The 15,919-nt window shown below is 43.0% G+C and overlaps 1 protein-coding gene across 2 annotated transcripts in view; it reads right to left on the bottom strand.

Moving 5' to 3' along the window:
• The window catches only part of LHFPL6 (LHFPL tetraspan subfamily member 6), a 227,451-nt gene that overhangs the window by 16,951 nt on the left and 194,581 nt on the right, over window positions 1–15,919 (bottom strand). For both annotated transcript variants that reach the window (XM_065902227.1, XM_065902228.1), the window contains exon 3: window positions 6,924–7,022. In XM_065902227.1, coding sequence (XP_065758299.1) covers window positions 6,924–7,022 — 99 coding nt within the window. The remainder of the gene's footprint in view (window positions 1–6,923; window positions 7,023–15,919) is intronic.

The raw sequence follows: 15,919 nt of genomic DNA, 5'->3' as shown, positions 1-15,919 counted from the left end.
TCCGACTCTTTGTGATCCCATGGACTGCAGCCCGCCAGACTCCTCTGTCCATGGGATTCTCCAGGGAAGAATACTGGAGTGAGTAGCCTTTCCCTTCTCCAGGTGATCTTCCCGACCCAGGGATCAAACCTGGGTCTCCCGCATTGCAGGCAGATTCTTTACCATCTGAGCCACCACAGGGAAGCCCTAAGTGGAAACATTTATGCTCTAATGTTGTTGCTATGGCCCAGAAATGGACGGGTTGAATTCATGCCCCTGAAATGAATAGGTTCTCTCTACTTTCTGAGATGAAAGTGAAAAATCCTTCATCTCCAGAAAAAAGGTCCCTAAGAAGGCAGAGAGACCCGCAAAGCTGATTGTTCTTCCCTTGGAGGTGCCAGGACATTTTGCTCCATCACTTCAGCACCAGCCAAGTTGGACTTCTGTCTGTGGAAGTTTCCAACTGTCCTTTGCAGCATCACCTTCCAGAATGTTCCCATGGGTCCCTCTGGGCCTACTCAGTTTGGGTCTCAGCTTAACTCACAGAAGCTGCATGACTTCTCTCTGTCACCCTCTGGCACTAGAGCTGAGTGAAGAAATATAGGCTCATGCTGGACCTTCTAAGTCAGTGGTCCCCAGTATTTTTGACATCAGGGGTTGGTTTCATGAAATACAAGTTTTCCAGGGACTAGGTTGGAGGGGGATGGTTTCAGGATGTTTCAAGAGCACTACATTTATTGTGTACCTTATTATTATTACATCACTTTCACCTAAAATCATCAGGCATGAGATCCTGGAGGTTGGGGAACCCTGTTCTAAGTGACTTCCAGTGATTCGGACTTGAGTGTCAAGAGTCTGGAGCAGTTCCAGATAACAGCCTTGGAGGAGGTGGAAATTATTGCTTCTTTATAGACTTGAACTCTGGCTAAATCTCAATGCATATGCAACACCTTACCACTAACCAGTCCCCCAAAGAGCAGTCTCATAATGGGAGCATCAATTGCCTTTAAGCAATGAACATATATATTGTCACCCTGCTTATTTAACTTATGTGCAGAGTACATCATGCGAAATGCTGGACTGGATGAAGCACAAAGTGGAATCAAGACTGCAGGGGAAAATATCAATAACCTCAGATATGCAGACGACACCACTCTATGGCAGAAAGCGAAGAGGAACTAAAGAGCCCCTTGATGAAGTGAAAGAAGAAAGTGAAAAAGCTGGCTTAAAACTCAATATTCAAAAAATGAAGATCATGGCATCTAGTCCCATTGCTTCATGGCAAATAGATGGGGAAACAATGGGAACAGTGACAGACTTTATTTTCTTGGGCTCCAAAATCACTGCAGATGGTGACTGCAGTCATGAAATTAAAAGATGCTTGCTCCTAGGCTATGACAAACCTAGACAGCATATTAAAAAGCAGAGACATTATTTTGCTGACAAAGGTCCTTCTAGTCAAAGCTATTGTTTTCCAGTAATCAAGTATGGATATGAGAATCACACCATAAAGAAAGCTGAGCACCAAAGAATTGATGCTTTTGAACTGTAATGTTGGAAGAAACTCTTGAGAGTCCCTTGGACCACAAAGAGAGCAAACCAGTTAATCCTAAAGGAAATCCGTCCTGAATATTCATTGGAAGGACTGATGCTGAAGCTCCAATACTTTGGTCACCTGATGCGAAGAACTGACTCACTGGAAAAGACCCTGATGCTGGGAAAGATTGAAGGCAGGAGGAGAAGGGGACGACAGAGGATGAGATGGTTGGAAGGCATCACCAACTCGATGGACATGAATTTGAGCAAGCTCTGGGAGTTGGTGATGGACAGGGAAGCGTGGCATGCTGCAGCCCATGGGGTTGCAAAGAGTTGGACATGACTGAGCGACTGAACTGGACTGGACTGAACTGAATGAACAGAAATGCATCAAGTGTTAGGGGTCTCTTCCTGAACCGAGCGACAGATGCTGCCTGCCACTCTCTGGGACGACCCAGCAGGCCAGCATGGCTCACACACAACTCACATGCCTGCAGTCCCTGGGCAGAGGCTCAGCCTTGTCTGCAGCCTCAAAAGTCCACATAAATCACAGGAGTCCTCTCACTTCTGGCCAAAGGGATGTTTGTTTTATTCAGTGTCACAGAAGCCGACAGCAGCTTCTCCTGTTATTGAGTGCAAAAGTAGAGGCTTCTATGGGCACATCAGAAAAACTGGGTCACTTAGCTTCACAAGTACGCACTAACACTGGGCTTCAGACAGCTCAAAAAAGAAATTTTCTATTTTCGTTCCCATTTTGGCCTGCTGACCTCCCCACACATGCCAATCTTTTTTTATTTTAAGTGCAGTTCGATCTGAGAGGACAGAAAACACCAGTCAGGAGTCAAAGAACTCAAAGAGACGTGGGATGGTCATTGCTCAGACTGCAGAAGAGATCACTTCACTGGAGTGAAAATTTGGAAGACACCCCCTGCCATCTTTTCTGCCGTCATGAGGCTCCAAGTTTTCCGAGTTGATGGTACTACTCTTGAGAAGCCGAGAGCATAATTTCAAGAACAGGAAGCACGATGGCTTCTTAATCAAATTAAATAGCAAAATGAAAGCAGTAATTACTCAAATTTACTTGGCAAATTAGCAAGACAAATTAATTGAAACACTCCTTTTGATCATAAGGATATAATTAGAAAAGTCTTTGGTGGATGAAAATATCTCCGAGGCATGAATTAAGTCAATTGGACGACCTGATGATAAAGCCCTTATGCTTAGCATGTAAATCCCAACTTGCTGTTATGGAATATAAAGGAAGAATAGAGATAATCAGCAGTATTCATTAAAAATGGTCCTGTACAAATAATGTGAATAATAATAGCTAACAACTACTGGGCTTTTATTACATGAAGGTGCCGTGCTACACAATGTATTATTCTTATCACTTGTACTGTCTTGTTTCTTTTAAAAATTAATAAAGAGACTCATCATGTTTATCAACTGCACAGCTTAAACCATCGCTGAGCCCATGGTTGTGGACAGAAGGTCGTAAAAGGTTTGTGCTGTGCAAGGGCAACCATGATGATTGTCTTTGTCAATTTTCAACAGAAATGAAACAGTGCAAGAGATATAAACCATTACTGACCCTCTGTCCACGGGCTTCCCACATGGTTCAGGGGTAAAGAATCTGCCTGCCAATGCAGGGGATGCAGGTTCAATCCTTGGGTTGACAAGATCCCCTGGAGGAGGAAACGGCAACCCACTCCAGTATTCTTGCCTGGGAAATCCCATGGACAGAGGAGACTGGCAGGCTACAGTCCATGGGGTCACCCAGAGTTGGACATGGCTTAGCGACTGAGCACACACGCACATCCATAGCCATAGACTCCATGATGGAAGGAGCACAGGGCACCAAAATCTGACAAAAAACAGAGGCTGAGATGCCTTTTCTCTTCTTAGCCTCATCTTCCACGAACAAATGCCATTGCGCTCAGTCGTGTCTGCCTCTCTGTGACCCAATGAACTGTTATCTGCCAGGCTCCTCTGTCTGTGGGATTTTCCAGGCAAGAATACTGGAGTGGTTTGCCATTTCCTTCTCCAGGGGATCTTCTCGACCCAGGGACTGAACCCATGCTTCCTGCATTGCAGGCCGATTCTCCACTGCTGAGTCACTGGGGAAACCCACAGGGGGAGTGAATACTATCTTTTTAAATTCCTTCTTAATGCCATGTCCCTAGCACCCAGCCCAGGGCCCAGCACATTGGAAGCACCTGACAAATATTCTTTGGCTGAATAACGGAGTGAATGCACTCCTTAAATAATCTGCCAAAGTGGGAATGAAAGTGATGATGATTTCTTTCGGGACATGCTCGAAAGAGAGTAATCACAGTTCAGTAATGGCTTGCCAAGAAACTGACCCAAATTCCACAATAAGGAGGCTGTGACCCTTAAAAACATCAACACTTTCCAACCCTTGGGAGGAAAGACGAATCCACACACTGTCTATGGAGAGGAGCAGAAACAAGCTCCGATTCGCAGAAGCAGCAGAGACAGGGTGTGGCGCTGGCAAGCATGTAAGCCCCTAACACTGGGCATCAGAGCCAGCCTGACAGAGTATGTTCTGGCTCCCCCATGCAGGGGGTGGCTCCTAACCCGGCCCGAGGGTCCCTCCACGGTGCTCCAGAATCTGACTTCACTCACTCACTGAAGTTTAGCCCTCATCAGTGTTCTGGGAAACAGGAATACTCTCACAAAGGCAGAAAACAGAGCAAGTTAGGTGGAATAAGCATGATGGCACCTCTACGCCATAGTATGTCTTTAGGTTTCCTTTTGGAAGAAAAGACCACAGAGTCTGCAAAAATAATAGTAACCTGGAGAAATGGAACCCAAAATACTTCTTCCAGGGACCCAGAACTCATTTTATCTGTAGATAATGCTAGTTTTGATTTTTTTTCTCATCATCAATCTAAGAGAAATCTAAAAATAAAAAGACCAAAATTAAAACCATTCTGTAATTTTAAAAAATTATTTATATTTAATTGAAGGATAATTGCTTTATGATATTGGTTTCATCTTTGCCATAATCAACATGAATCAACCAGAGGTGTACATACCCTCTTAAACCTCCCTCCCATCTCCCACTTTTTCCCACCCCTCTATGTTGTTACAGAGCCCTGGTTTGAGTTCCCCGAGTCATACATTCTGTAATTCTGAGATCAATAAAATGGCTTTAGTGAGTTTATAACATAAGAAATTATTATCACTAGTAAAGAGTCAAGTGTTTTTTTGTTTTTCACTTTAAGTTTGACATTCAGATTTTTAATCCTCAGTGCTGGGAAGATGTGAGATCATGGGGCGCGGTAATGAAAATTGCAAAAACAGGATCCTCGTTTCATTATAATCTGCTAATTAATAACACACTACACACCAGCTAGACACCAGCAAGAACAGGGTTCTCATCAAGTTGAGGCCCACGTGAACAGTGGAGAATCCCTCAAATACTAGAGAAAGAAAGATGCTAAACACTGTACTGAAATATCTCCCTTGGACACGGTTTGCGTTTGGGGGAAAGAAAAGAAAAGGCTAGCAGCTAACTTTGTGCCTGCATTTTTCCCTTCTCTGCATTCATGGCAATCACAATCTCATCTAGACTCAGGACAACGTGGCCTCCAATGAGGGAAGGATGGGCAGACGGAGATCTCTTATTTTTTATCCCTGTAAAATAGGTGGTATTTCAGGCACCATCTCTTCTACTCAAAGAGCCAGTAGTAATCCCCAGAGGGAAGCAGGTGTTTGTCATCCATTGAATCAAACAAAAACTGCTTCATTTTCAAATTCACAGACATTTTACATGATATCACATCTGCCCATTTTTCTCAGTATCCAACAGAATTGTTTTCCTTTAAATTCTTTTACCAAGTAGCATGCGGGATATTAGTTCCCTGACCAGGGATTGAATCCTCCACCCCTTGCAGTGGGAGTATGGAGTCTTAACTGCTGGACTGCCAGAGAAGTTCCCCTTTTTTTAAGGAAAAAAAAAAGTTCTAACATAAAAAATTTTTCAATCACTTGGATTATAGGAATACTGCTGTAAGACCAATTCCATTGAGATTTTTTCTTTAGAGAGAAAAAAATAATGTGAAAAGCAGATGTATGTTTAAGTTAGTGACTCACTATGCACTCATTCTCCAGAAAATCTGTCGATCCATGTATTAGGGGAAAATAAGTTGGCTATCATTTGGCAATAAGTGTCTTATGGATTCATAATTGCCAATCTAGTTATCACCAATTCTAGAAAAACATCCTAAGAAAATAATTCAGTCAAGAGAAGACCTCTCTTCATTAAACTACTCCTTCCAAGATGTTTCAAAATAATAGAAACTGAAACAGACAAAATATCCACCTAGAAAGAAGTCAACAAGTGGTTTTAAGTAAATGTATCTTTCTCAATCAAGTATTTGCTAACCATCACAAGTTATAATGGTGCAAATCATATAATATGGAAAACATTTTTATAGGTTGCCAAGGAAGTAGAATGTCTCTACAAGTGAAACATATCTGAAATGTTCTGATTAGCACACAGAAAAGTTGATGAGTCCTTCAGCAAGGTGTGAATGGGGACCCACTTAACAGACCTCTCCCTGCCCCTTGGTTCTCCAGGTCCCTGGATGGGCTTGCCTCACCCCTCTCTGCTCCCCCTCCGTGTGCTGTGCTTAACCTGACTGCTTGCCTACATAATGCTTCTGTCCACCACCAGATAATTCACATGCTTTGTTCAAGACTCAGCTCCCTTCTCATCTCTTTCACAAAGTTATGTATTACCCTGGTGAAATTGCTTTATTCGATTCCTCAGCTCTGACTGTCATTTTCTTGATCACTGTGTTTGTTTTGTCTTCTCAGACAATGAATTCCACAAGCAGAGTTATTTTTAGTGCATGCAATGACTCATAAATATGTGATTTTGAATGAATTAATCAATGAATATAAACTCAGGAAAGCATGGACCATTTCTTTTCTTTGTATCTATAGGTCTTCCCATAGTGCAGACCTTCCCATAGTACATTATAGGCAACTGTTAGTCACTCAGGCAAGTTTAACTCTTTGCGACCCCATGGACTGTAGCCTGCCAGGCTCCTCCGTCCATGGACTTCTCCAGGCAAGAATACTGGAGTGGGTTGCCATTTCCTTCTTTAGGGGGTCTTTCCGACCCAGGGATTAAACCCGGGTCTCCTGCATTGCAGCCAGATTCTTTACCACCTAAGCCACCAGGGAAGCCCACATGATAAATAGCTCTTCACTAAACAACTGGAGGAATGAATGTATATGTATTGCATTATACACATGTTTGTTGGCTCCAAAGATGGGATGTGTTTTTCTTTCCCGTCCCTTTTCCACCTTTTGTTTCTATGGAAGATCAGAGACATTCTCTTCTAAAAGGAGTACTACCCATGAAGAGAACTTACCCAGATCGAACTGGCCAGAAATGTAGCCACAGGTCTGCCGGACTTCCTCACTGTCCCAGCCCAGAGGGTAGAGGGCGCAGCCAGCACCGATCAACAAGCCTGCAAAGACAGAAGACAAGAAGGCTTCAGCAATGCCCTTCTGGAGCCCAAGATAAAGGTACCAGGGACAAAAGGTCAATACCAGCAATACGACAAGGGAACATGGAGTCTGCTTTTGGGAAAGCACCAACCAAGCTCCCGTTAGTGATCTAAGGTCTATCTAACTCCAAGAACAACTTCAAGTCTGCTTAAAAGGAGAGGGAAGAAAACAACCCTGATAGACAGCTCAGTTTGGTTCCAACTTTGCCTTTTAAAGCATTAAAAGCCTAGCAAATCCTGTTTAGGAACTACAATCCAGAAGCCCTTTTTAACCACTCTTGTAAAAAGTCAGCCCAATTCCACCGTCAATACATGTAAACAAGTAACTCAAGTGCCAGCAAAAGACCTCATTGGTTATGCTTCATCACTTATCAGATCTTTTTTTTCCAATTTAAGAATCAAAACAGAATGTTTCAGCATCATCAAATTTTACCAAGGTCAGAGAGAGCATAAAGATTTTCATGCACCACTTAGGCACATTGATTGAACTCGTGAACTGGGCTACAGCTCTCATGCTCTCTTGAGAAGGTGAGAATCATCAAGTGTCCACGTGTCCTGGAAATATTCAAGAAGACGGCTGCTGATTGGGATCTCAGTGCTTCTTGCAGCGAAGACCAAAAGGTTTGCTAATTAAACTGAAGCAAGTGATGGATTTATTTCCATATAAGTCAGGTTATCATGGCAGCTTACTCTGAGCCAGTCTTTAGCGACTCATTCAGAGTCACTGATCAGTGGGTCTTTGGTGTTGCATCAAAGCCTAATATGGTCTTACAAGAAACCAAATGAGACCGAGTGAAAGAAAGTGAAACTGCTCAATCGTGTCCGACTCTGCAACCTACCGACTGTAACCTACCAGGCTCCCCTGTCCATGGGATTTTCCAGGCAAGAATACTGGAGTGGGTTGCCATTTCCTTCTCCAGGAGACCTTCCCGACCCAGGGACTGAACCCAGGTCTCCCTCATTGTAGGCAGACGCATTACAATCTGAGCTACCAGGTAAGCACTGACCAATTGAAACAGAGGGCTAACCTGAAAGTATCATTTTGTCATGTCAGTCAACGAGTAAAAACATCACTCCTGGGACTTCTTTGGTCCAGTGGTTAAGAATCTGCCTTGCAATGCAGAGGAGGAGGGTTTGATCCCTGGTTGGGGAACTAAAATCCCATTTCCCATGGAGGAACTAAGTCTGCGCTGCAACTAGAGAGTCTGTGTGCCAAAAGGAACAGCTCCCCATGCTACAACTAAGACCTAATGCAGCCAAATAAATAAACATCACCTGTCCCCACAGTCTGACTGTCTGCAGGATTGTGGGTAAAAAGGCACTAAACGAGGGGGGCTCCTAAATAAGAAAACAGTTAACGTGCTAATGCATAGCCAGAATGCCAGGGCCCCCCAAGGCATCTCAAGGAGACCTTCAGTATTTCTGGACTGAGTCCCTTCCTGCCTGCTTCTGCTTCTCCTCTACCCTTGGTAGGTGACTTGTGTAGTTGTAACCAGACAAACCATCTGTTTCCTCACAGACATCTAAGGAGGAGCCACTTTCTACCCACCCCCGCCAAACTCCATGCCAAGCTCTCTGGAGAGATACCCCCCAGGAACCCATACACATTTCCCACCCTGCTGCCTGGCTCTGACCCAGCCTTTGGACCACAGTCAGACTAGCATCTAATATAGAAGGGCTGTGATCCTAGGGAATGCCTGCAAAGAATCACTGCAGCTGCAAATCATACATTCCAGGACCTGTATGCAATGGTATAGATATGAAAGGTGCTGAGGCTGAGGAATAATTCAGCAAGCAATAATACAAGGTTTGCTGACTAAGCAAATGCCTCAGTGACCGGTTTCCTTAGGCTTTTTGCCTTAGGATAAATTTTGCAGTATTCTGAAGACAACTCCAAGCTAGCATTATCTGCCATCAGGTAAAGACAGAATTAATGAGGATGCTGAAGTTTGTGTACACTGAATTCCCCGAGTGTTGAATAAATAATGTGGCATCATTTCCATGAGAGTCAGTTCTTAATAAGTACCGTCACTTTCTGAGGTCTGGTGAGCAATTTTTAAATGATGGCAGATGCAGAAAGGCAGTTGGATATAAAACGGTCAAGGGTAAGAAAAGCAAAGAACAGTAACATTTAAATGATAAGTGTTCCCTTTATCTGATAGGCAAACAAATAAACAGTTTCACTTGCTAATGTTCTTTCAGTATGGCAGAAAAATATGTGTCATGTGTTCATGAAACAAGCTGCTTTCATACAATATAACGATCCCATAACTTGGGAGATTAAATTGAGGGAAACTTTTCAGCGCCGATATAGGAAGCAAAAGGACTATCATACCCTGAATAGTACAACACATGGCAGTCAGGATTCTTTTGTAGAATATTGGGCTGTCTTTGTAAAACTACACAATGTAGATTCGACCATATAAATTAGAAACAATGTTATACATAAGGAATCTGTGTTGGGTGTAAGAATTTTTAAAAAATAAAATACCATGATCATATGCTCACATTAAAAAAGTATTCTGTGGAGGGCAACTAGCTTATCTGGATTTTACTCAATATTTATGGAGCCTTTGTTTTGTTATCTGCTTTAATGTTTGTTGACAGTAAAGATATTGCAGAGTCTGAAGATTTGGGAAACATTTCTGGAAAAAAAAGTGCAAGCTGCAAACTGACTAGGCTAAGTAGTTGTTGCAATGACTAGGTTCTGTAGGGGGATATCTGGCCTCCAGACACCTCGCTTCAGTTCAATTCAGTTCAGTTGCTCAGTCGTGTCCGACTCTTTGCAACCCCATGAATCACAGCACTCCAGGCCTCCCTGTCCATTACCACCTCCCGGAGTTTACTCAAACTCATGCCCATCGAGTTGGTGATGCCATTCAGCCATCTCATCCTCTGTCGTCCCCTTCTCCTCCTGCCTTCAATCTTTCCCAGTCATCAGGGTCTTTTCCAATGAGTCAGTTCTCCACATCAGGTGGCCAAAGTACTGGAGTTTCAGCTTCAGCATCAGCCCTTCCAATGAACAACCAGGACTGATTTTCTTTAGGATTGACTGATTGGATCTCCTTGCTGTCCAAGGGACTCTCAAGAGTCTTCTCCAACACCACAGTTCAAAAGCATGAATTCTTTGGCACTCAGCTTTCTTTACAGTCCAACTCTCACATCCACACGTGACCACTGGAAAAACCATAGCCTTGACCAGACGGACCTTTGTTGGCAAAGTAATATCTCTGCTTTTTAATATGCTGTCAGGTTGGTCATAACTTTCCTTCCAAGGAGTAAGTGCCTTTTAATTTCATGGCTGCAGTCACCATCTGCAGTGATTTTGGAGCCCCCCAAAATGAAGTCTTACACTGTTTCCACTGTCTCCCCATCTATTTCCCATGAGGTGATGGGACCAGGTGCCATGATCTTAGTTTTCTGAATGTTAAGCTTTAAGCCAACTTTTTCACTCTCCTCTTTCACTTTCATCAAGAGGCTTTTTAATTCCTCTTCACTTTCTGCCATAAGGGTGGTGTCATCTGCTTATCTGAGGTTATTGATATTTCTCCCGGCAATCTTGATTCCAGCTTGTGCTTCTTCCAGCCCAGCGTTTCTCATGATGTACTCTGCATATAAGTTAAACAAGCAGGGTGACAATATACAGCCTTGGCGTACTCCCTTTCCTATTTGGAACCAGTCTGTTGCTCCATGTCCAGTTCTAAGAGTTGCTTCCTGACCTGCATACAGGTTTCTCAAGAGGCAGGTCAGGTGGTCTGGTATTCCCATCTCTTTCAGAATTTCCCACAGTTTATTGTGATCCACACAGTCGAAGGCTTTGGCGTAGTCAATAAAGCGGAAATAGATGTTTTTTTGGAACTCTCTTGCTTTTTCGATGATCCAGCGGATATTGGCAATTTGATCTCTGGTTCCTCTGCCTTTTCTAAAACCAGCTTGAACATCTGGAAGTTCTCGGTTCATGTGTTGCTGAAGCCTGGCTTGGAGGATTTTGAGCATCACTTTACTAGCATGTGAGATGAGTGCAATGGTGCAGTAGTTTGAGCATTCTTTGGCATTGCCTTTCTTAGGGATTGGAATGAAACCGGTCCTGTGGCTACTGCTGAGTTTTCCAAATTTGCTGGCATATTGAGTGCGGCACTTTCACAGCATCATCTTTCAGGATTTGAAACAGCTCAACTGGAATTCCATCACATCCACTAGCTTTGTTCGTAGTGATGCTTTCTAAGGTCCACTTGACTTCTCATTCCAGGATGTCTGGCTCTAGGTGAGTGATCACACCATTGTGATTATCTGGGTCATGAAGATCTTTTTTGTACAGTTCTTCTGTGTATTCTTGCCACCTCTTCTTAATATCTTCTGCTTCTGTTAGGTCATACTAATTCTGTCCTTTATTGAGCCCATTTTTGCATGAAATGTTCCCTTGGTATCTCTAATTTTCTTGAAGAGATCTCTAGTCTTTCCCATTCTGTTGTTTTCTTCTATTTCTTTGCATTGATCGCTGAGGAAGGCTTTCTTATCTCTCCTGGCTATTCTTTGGAACTCTGCATTCAGATGGAATATCTTTCCTTTTCTCCTTGGCTTTTTGCTTCTCTTCTTTTCACAGCTAATTGTAAGGCCTCCTCAGACAACCATTTTGCCTTTTTGCATTTCTTTTCCATGGGGATGGTCTTGATCTCTGTCTCCTGTACAATGTCACGAACCTCTGTCCATAGTTCATCATGCTCTCTGTCTATCAGAGCTAGTCCCTTAAATCAATTTCTCACTTACACTGTATATTCATAAGGGATTTGATTTAGGTCATAGCAGAATGGTCTAGTGGTTATCTGTACTCTCTTCAGTTTAAGTCTGAATTTGGCAATAAGGAGTTCATGATCTGAGCCACAGTCAGCTCCAGGTCTTGTTTTTGCTGACTGTATAGAGCTTCTCCATCTTTGGCTGCAAAGAATATAATCAATCTGATTTCCGTGTTGGCCATCGGGTGATGTCCATGTGTAGAGTCTTCTCTTGTGGTGTTGGAAGAGGGTGTTTGCTATGACCAGTGTGTTCTCTTGGCAAAACTCTATTAGCCTTTGCCCTGCTTCATTCCATACTCCAAGGCCAAATTTGCCTGTAACTCCAGATGTTTCTTGACTTCCTACTTTTGCATTCTAGTCCCCTATAATGAAAAGGACATTTTTTGGGGGTGTTAGTTCTAAAAGATCTTGTAGGTCTTCATAGAACCGTTCAACTTCAGCTTCTTCAGCGTTACTGGTTGGGACATAGGCTTGGATTACCGTGATATTGAATCGCATTCTGTCGTTTTTGAGACTGCATCCAAGTACTGTATTTCGGACTCTTTTGTTGACTATGATGGCTACTCCATTTCTTCTAAGGGATTCCTGCCCACAGTAGTAGATATAATGGTCATCTGAGTTAAACTCACCCATTCCAGTCCATTTTAGTTCGCTGATTCCTAGAATGTCGACATTCACTCTTGCCATCTCCTGTTTGACCACTTCCAATTCGCCTTGATTCATGGACCTAACATTCCAGGTTCCTATGCAATATTGCTCTTTACAGCATCGGACCTTGCTTCTATCACCAGTCCCATCCACAACTGGGTATTATTTTTGCTTTGGCTCCATCCCTTCATTCTTTCTGGAGTTATTTCTCCACTGATCTCCAGTAGCATATTGGGCACCTACCGACCTGGGGAGTTTCTCTTTCAGTATCCTATCATTTTGCTTCTCATACTGTTCATGGGGTTCTCAAGGCAAGAATACTGAAGTGGTTTGCCATTCCCTTCTCCAGTGGACCACATTCTGTCAGACCTCTCCACCATGACCCAACCGTCTTGGGTGGCCCCACACGGCATGACTTATTTTCATTGAGTTAGACATGACTATGGTCCTGTGATCAGATTGGCTAGCTTTCTGTGATTATGGTTTTAGCGTGTCTGCCCTCTGATGCCCTCTTGCAACACCTACCGTCTTACTTGGGTTTCTTATCAGGGACATCTCTCGTCAAATCAGACAGAATCTTCCACTAAATGGAATGGGACAGGGCACAGGGGTCAAGTGTGCTAGACCTGTACTGCCCCATCCTGTAGCCATGAGCTACTTGTAGCTAGTTAGGTTTAAATTTAAGTTAATTGAAATTAAATAAAAATTGGACTTCCCTGATGGTTCAGTGGTTAAGAATCTGCCTGCCAGTACAGGGGACACAGGTTCCATCCCTGATCCAGGAAGATTCCACACACCAGGGGGCAGCGGGCAATTAAGCCCACAACTACTGAGTCCATGTGCCAAAACTACTGAAGCCTGCATGTCCTAGAACCCGTGCTCTGAAACAAGAGAAGCCATTGCAATAAGAACCCCATTCACCATAAATAGAGAGTAGCCCCCACTCTTGTTAACTAGAGAAAAGCCCATGCAGCAAGAAATATGCAGCACAGCCAAAAATAAATAAATAAAATTTAAAATAAAAATAATTAAATTAAATTAAAATAAAATTCAATTCTTCAATTGCCCTTGCCACATTCCAAGAGCCTACTAGCCATTTGGTGCTAGTGGCTACCATATTGGACAGTGTAAAATACAGACCATTTTCATAATCACAAATTTATTTGGGCTGAAAACAATTAAGGCCCCAAAGATTCAGGAAGAAAGTTTGACCTTCTCTCTAAGTGCCTAAACAAATGTAGACAGAGGGCCTTTTTAGGAGCAGAGATATCGCCAGAGATACCTGCAAGTAATATGGGCAGGTGTGGTGGGGAAACTAGATAGGGCATAAAGATCAGAGTCCACTCTATGTCCCACTGTTTCTGACTGGCCCGGCAAACATTTATTTACCAAACATTTGCTTTTCCATCTCCATGTCAATTGCCTTCCTCCCCTCTGAAGTCCCAAATGACTTCAGTTCAGTTGCTCAGTTGTGTCCGACTCTTTGCAACCTCAGGGACTATGGCTTCCCCATCCCTTTCACCATCTTCCAGAGTTTGCTCAAACTCATGTCCATCACGTCGGTGATGCCATCCAACCATCTCATCCTCTGTCATCCCCTTCTCCTCCTGCCTTCAATCTTTCCCAGTCATCAGGGTCTTTTCCAGTGAGTCAGTTCTCCACATCAGGTGGCCAAAGTATTGGAGCTTTAGCTTCAGCATCAGTCCTTCCAATGAATATTCAGGACTGATTTTCTTTAGGATTGACTGGTTTGATCTCCTTGCTGTCCAAGGGACTCTCAAGAGTCTTCTCCAACACCACAGTTCAAAAGCATGAATTCTTTGGCACTCAGCTTTCTTTACAGTCCAACTCTCACGTCCATACATGACGACTGGAAGAACCATAGCTTTGACTAGATGGATCTTTGTCAGCTAAGTACTGTCTCTGCTTCTTAATATGCTGTCTAGGTTGGTCATAGCTTTTCTTCCAAGGAGCAAGTGTCTTTTAATTTCATGGCTTCCTTCACCATCTGCAGTGACTTTGGAGCCCAAGAAAATAAAGTCTGTCACGGTTTTCTTTGTTTCTACATCTGTTTGCCATGAAATGATGGGACTGGATGTCATGATCTTTGTTTTTTTGAATGCTGAGTTTTAAGGCAGCTTTTTCTCTCCTCTTTCACTTTCATCAGGAGGCTCTTTAGTTCCTCTTCGCTTTCTGCCATAAGGATGGTGTCATCTGCATATCCGAGGTTATTGATATTTCACCCAGCAATCTTGATTCCAGCTTGTGCTTCCTCCAACCCTGTGTTTCTCATGATGTACTCTGCATTTAAGTTAAATAATCAGAGTGACAATATATAGCCTTGATGTACTCCTTTCCAGATTTGGAAGCAGTCCATTGTTGCAAGTCTGTTTCTAACTGTTGCCTCTTGATCTGCATGCAGATTTCTCAGGAGGCAGGTAAGGTGGTCTGGTTGGTATTCCCATCTCTTTAAGAATTTTCCACAGTTTGTTGTGATCCATATAGTCAAAGACTTTGGCACAGTCAATAAAGAAGAAGAATTTTGAGCATTATTTTGCTAGCCTGTGAGGTGAGTGCAATTGTGTGGTAGTTTGAGCATTTTTTGGCATTGCCTTTCTTTGAGACTTGAATGAAAACTGACCTTTTCCAGTCCTGTGGCCACTGCTGAGTTTTCCACATTTGCTGGCATATTGAGTGCAGCACTTTCACAGCATCATCTTTTAGGATTTGAAACAGCTCAGCTAAAATTCCATCACCTCCACTAGCTTTGTTTGTAGTGATGCTTCCTAAGGCCCACTTGACTTCACATTCCAGGATGTTTGGCTCTAGGTGAGTGATCACACTATCATGGTTATCCGGGTCATTAAAATCTTTTTTGTATAGTTCTTCTGTGTATTCTTCTGTGTGTTTTGCAATAATATGGGCAGGTGTGGTAGGGAAACTGTAGACAGGGCCTGTAGATCAGAGTCCACTCTATGTCCCACTGTTTCTGCTTGGCCCAGTAAACATTTACCAAACGCTTGCTTTTCCATCTCCATGTCAATTGCCTTCCTCCCCTCTGAAGTCCCAAATGACTAACCCCCAGCTTTTTCTTTGTCTTAGCTGAGAATGATATTTAAAGTGAGTGATGCTTTTGTCATTTCAGGGAGTTACTCAATTTTTCCTGAGTCCCTCTCATGTACACATGTTGTTAAACATTTGTTTTTCTTCTCTTAACCTGTCTCATGTCAAGCCAATTTAATTCTTAGACCAGCCAGAAGTATCTAAAAGGGTAAAGGAAAATTCCTTCCTCTCCATCACTGGGCTGGCCAGATTCTTACACCCTGTGCTGATAACGCTTGTGAATAAGCAAAATCATCTTTACTCTCTAACAGTCTCCTTTTCTAGGTGGGGCTAGAAGCCAGGAAACTACATTTC

Source organism: Muntiacus reevesi, chromosome 11 (assembly GCF_963930625.1).
Source record: "Muntiacus reevesi chromosome 11, mMunRee1.1, whole genome shotgun sequence".
NCBI lineage: Eukaryota > Metazoa > Chordata > Mammalia > Artiodactyla > Cervidae > Muntiacus > Muntiacus reevesi.
The sequence above is the reverse complement of the archived record's forward strand: the minus strand, read 5'-3'. Positions and strand labels throughout refer to the sequence as shown.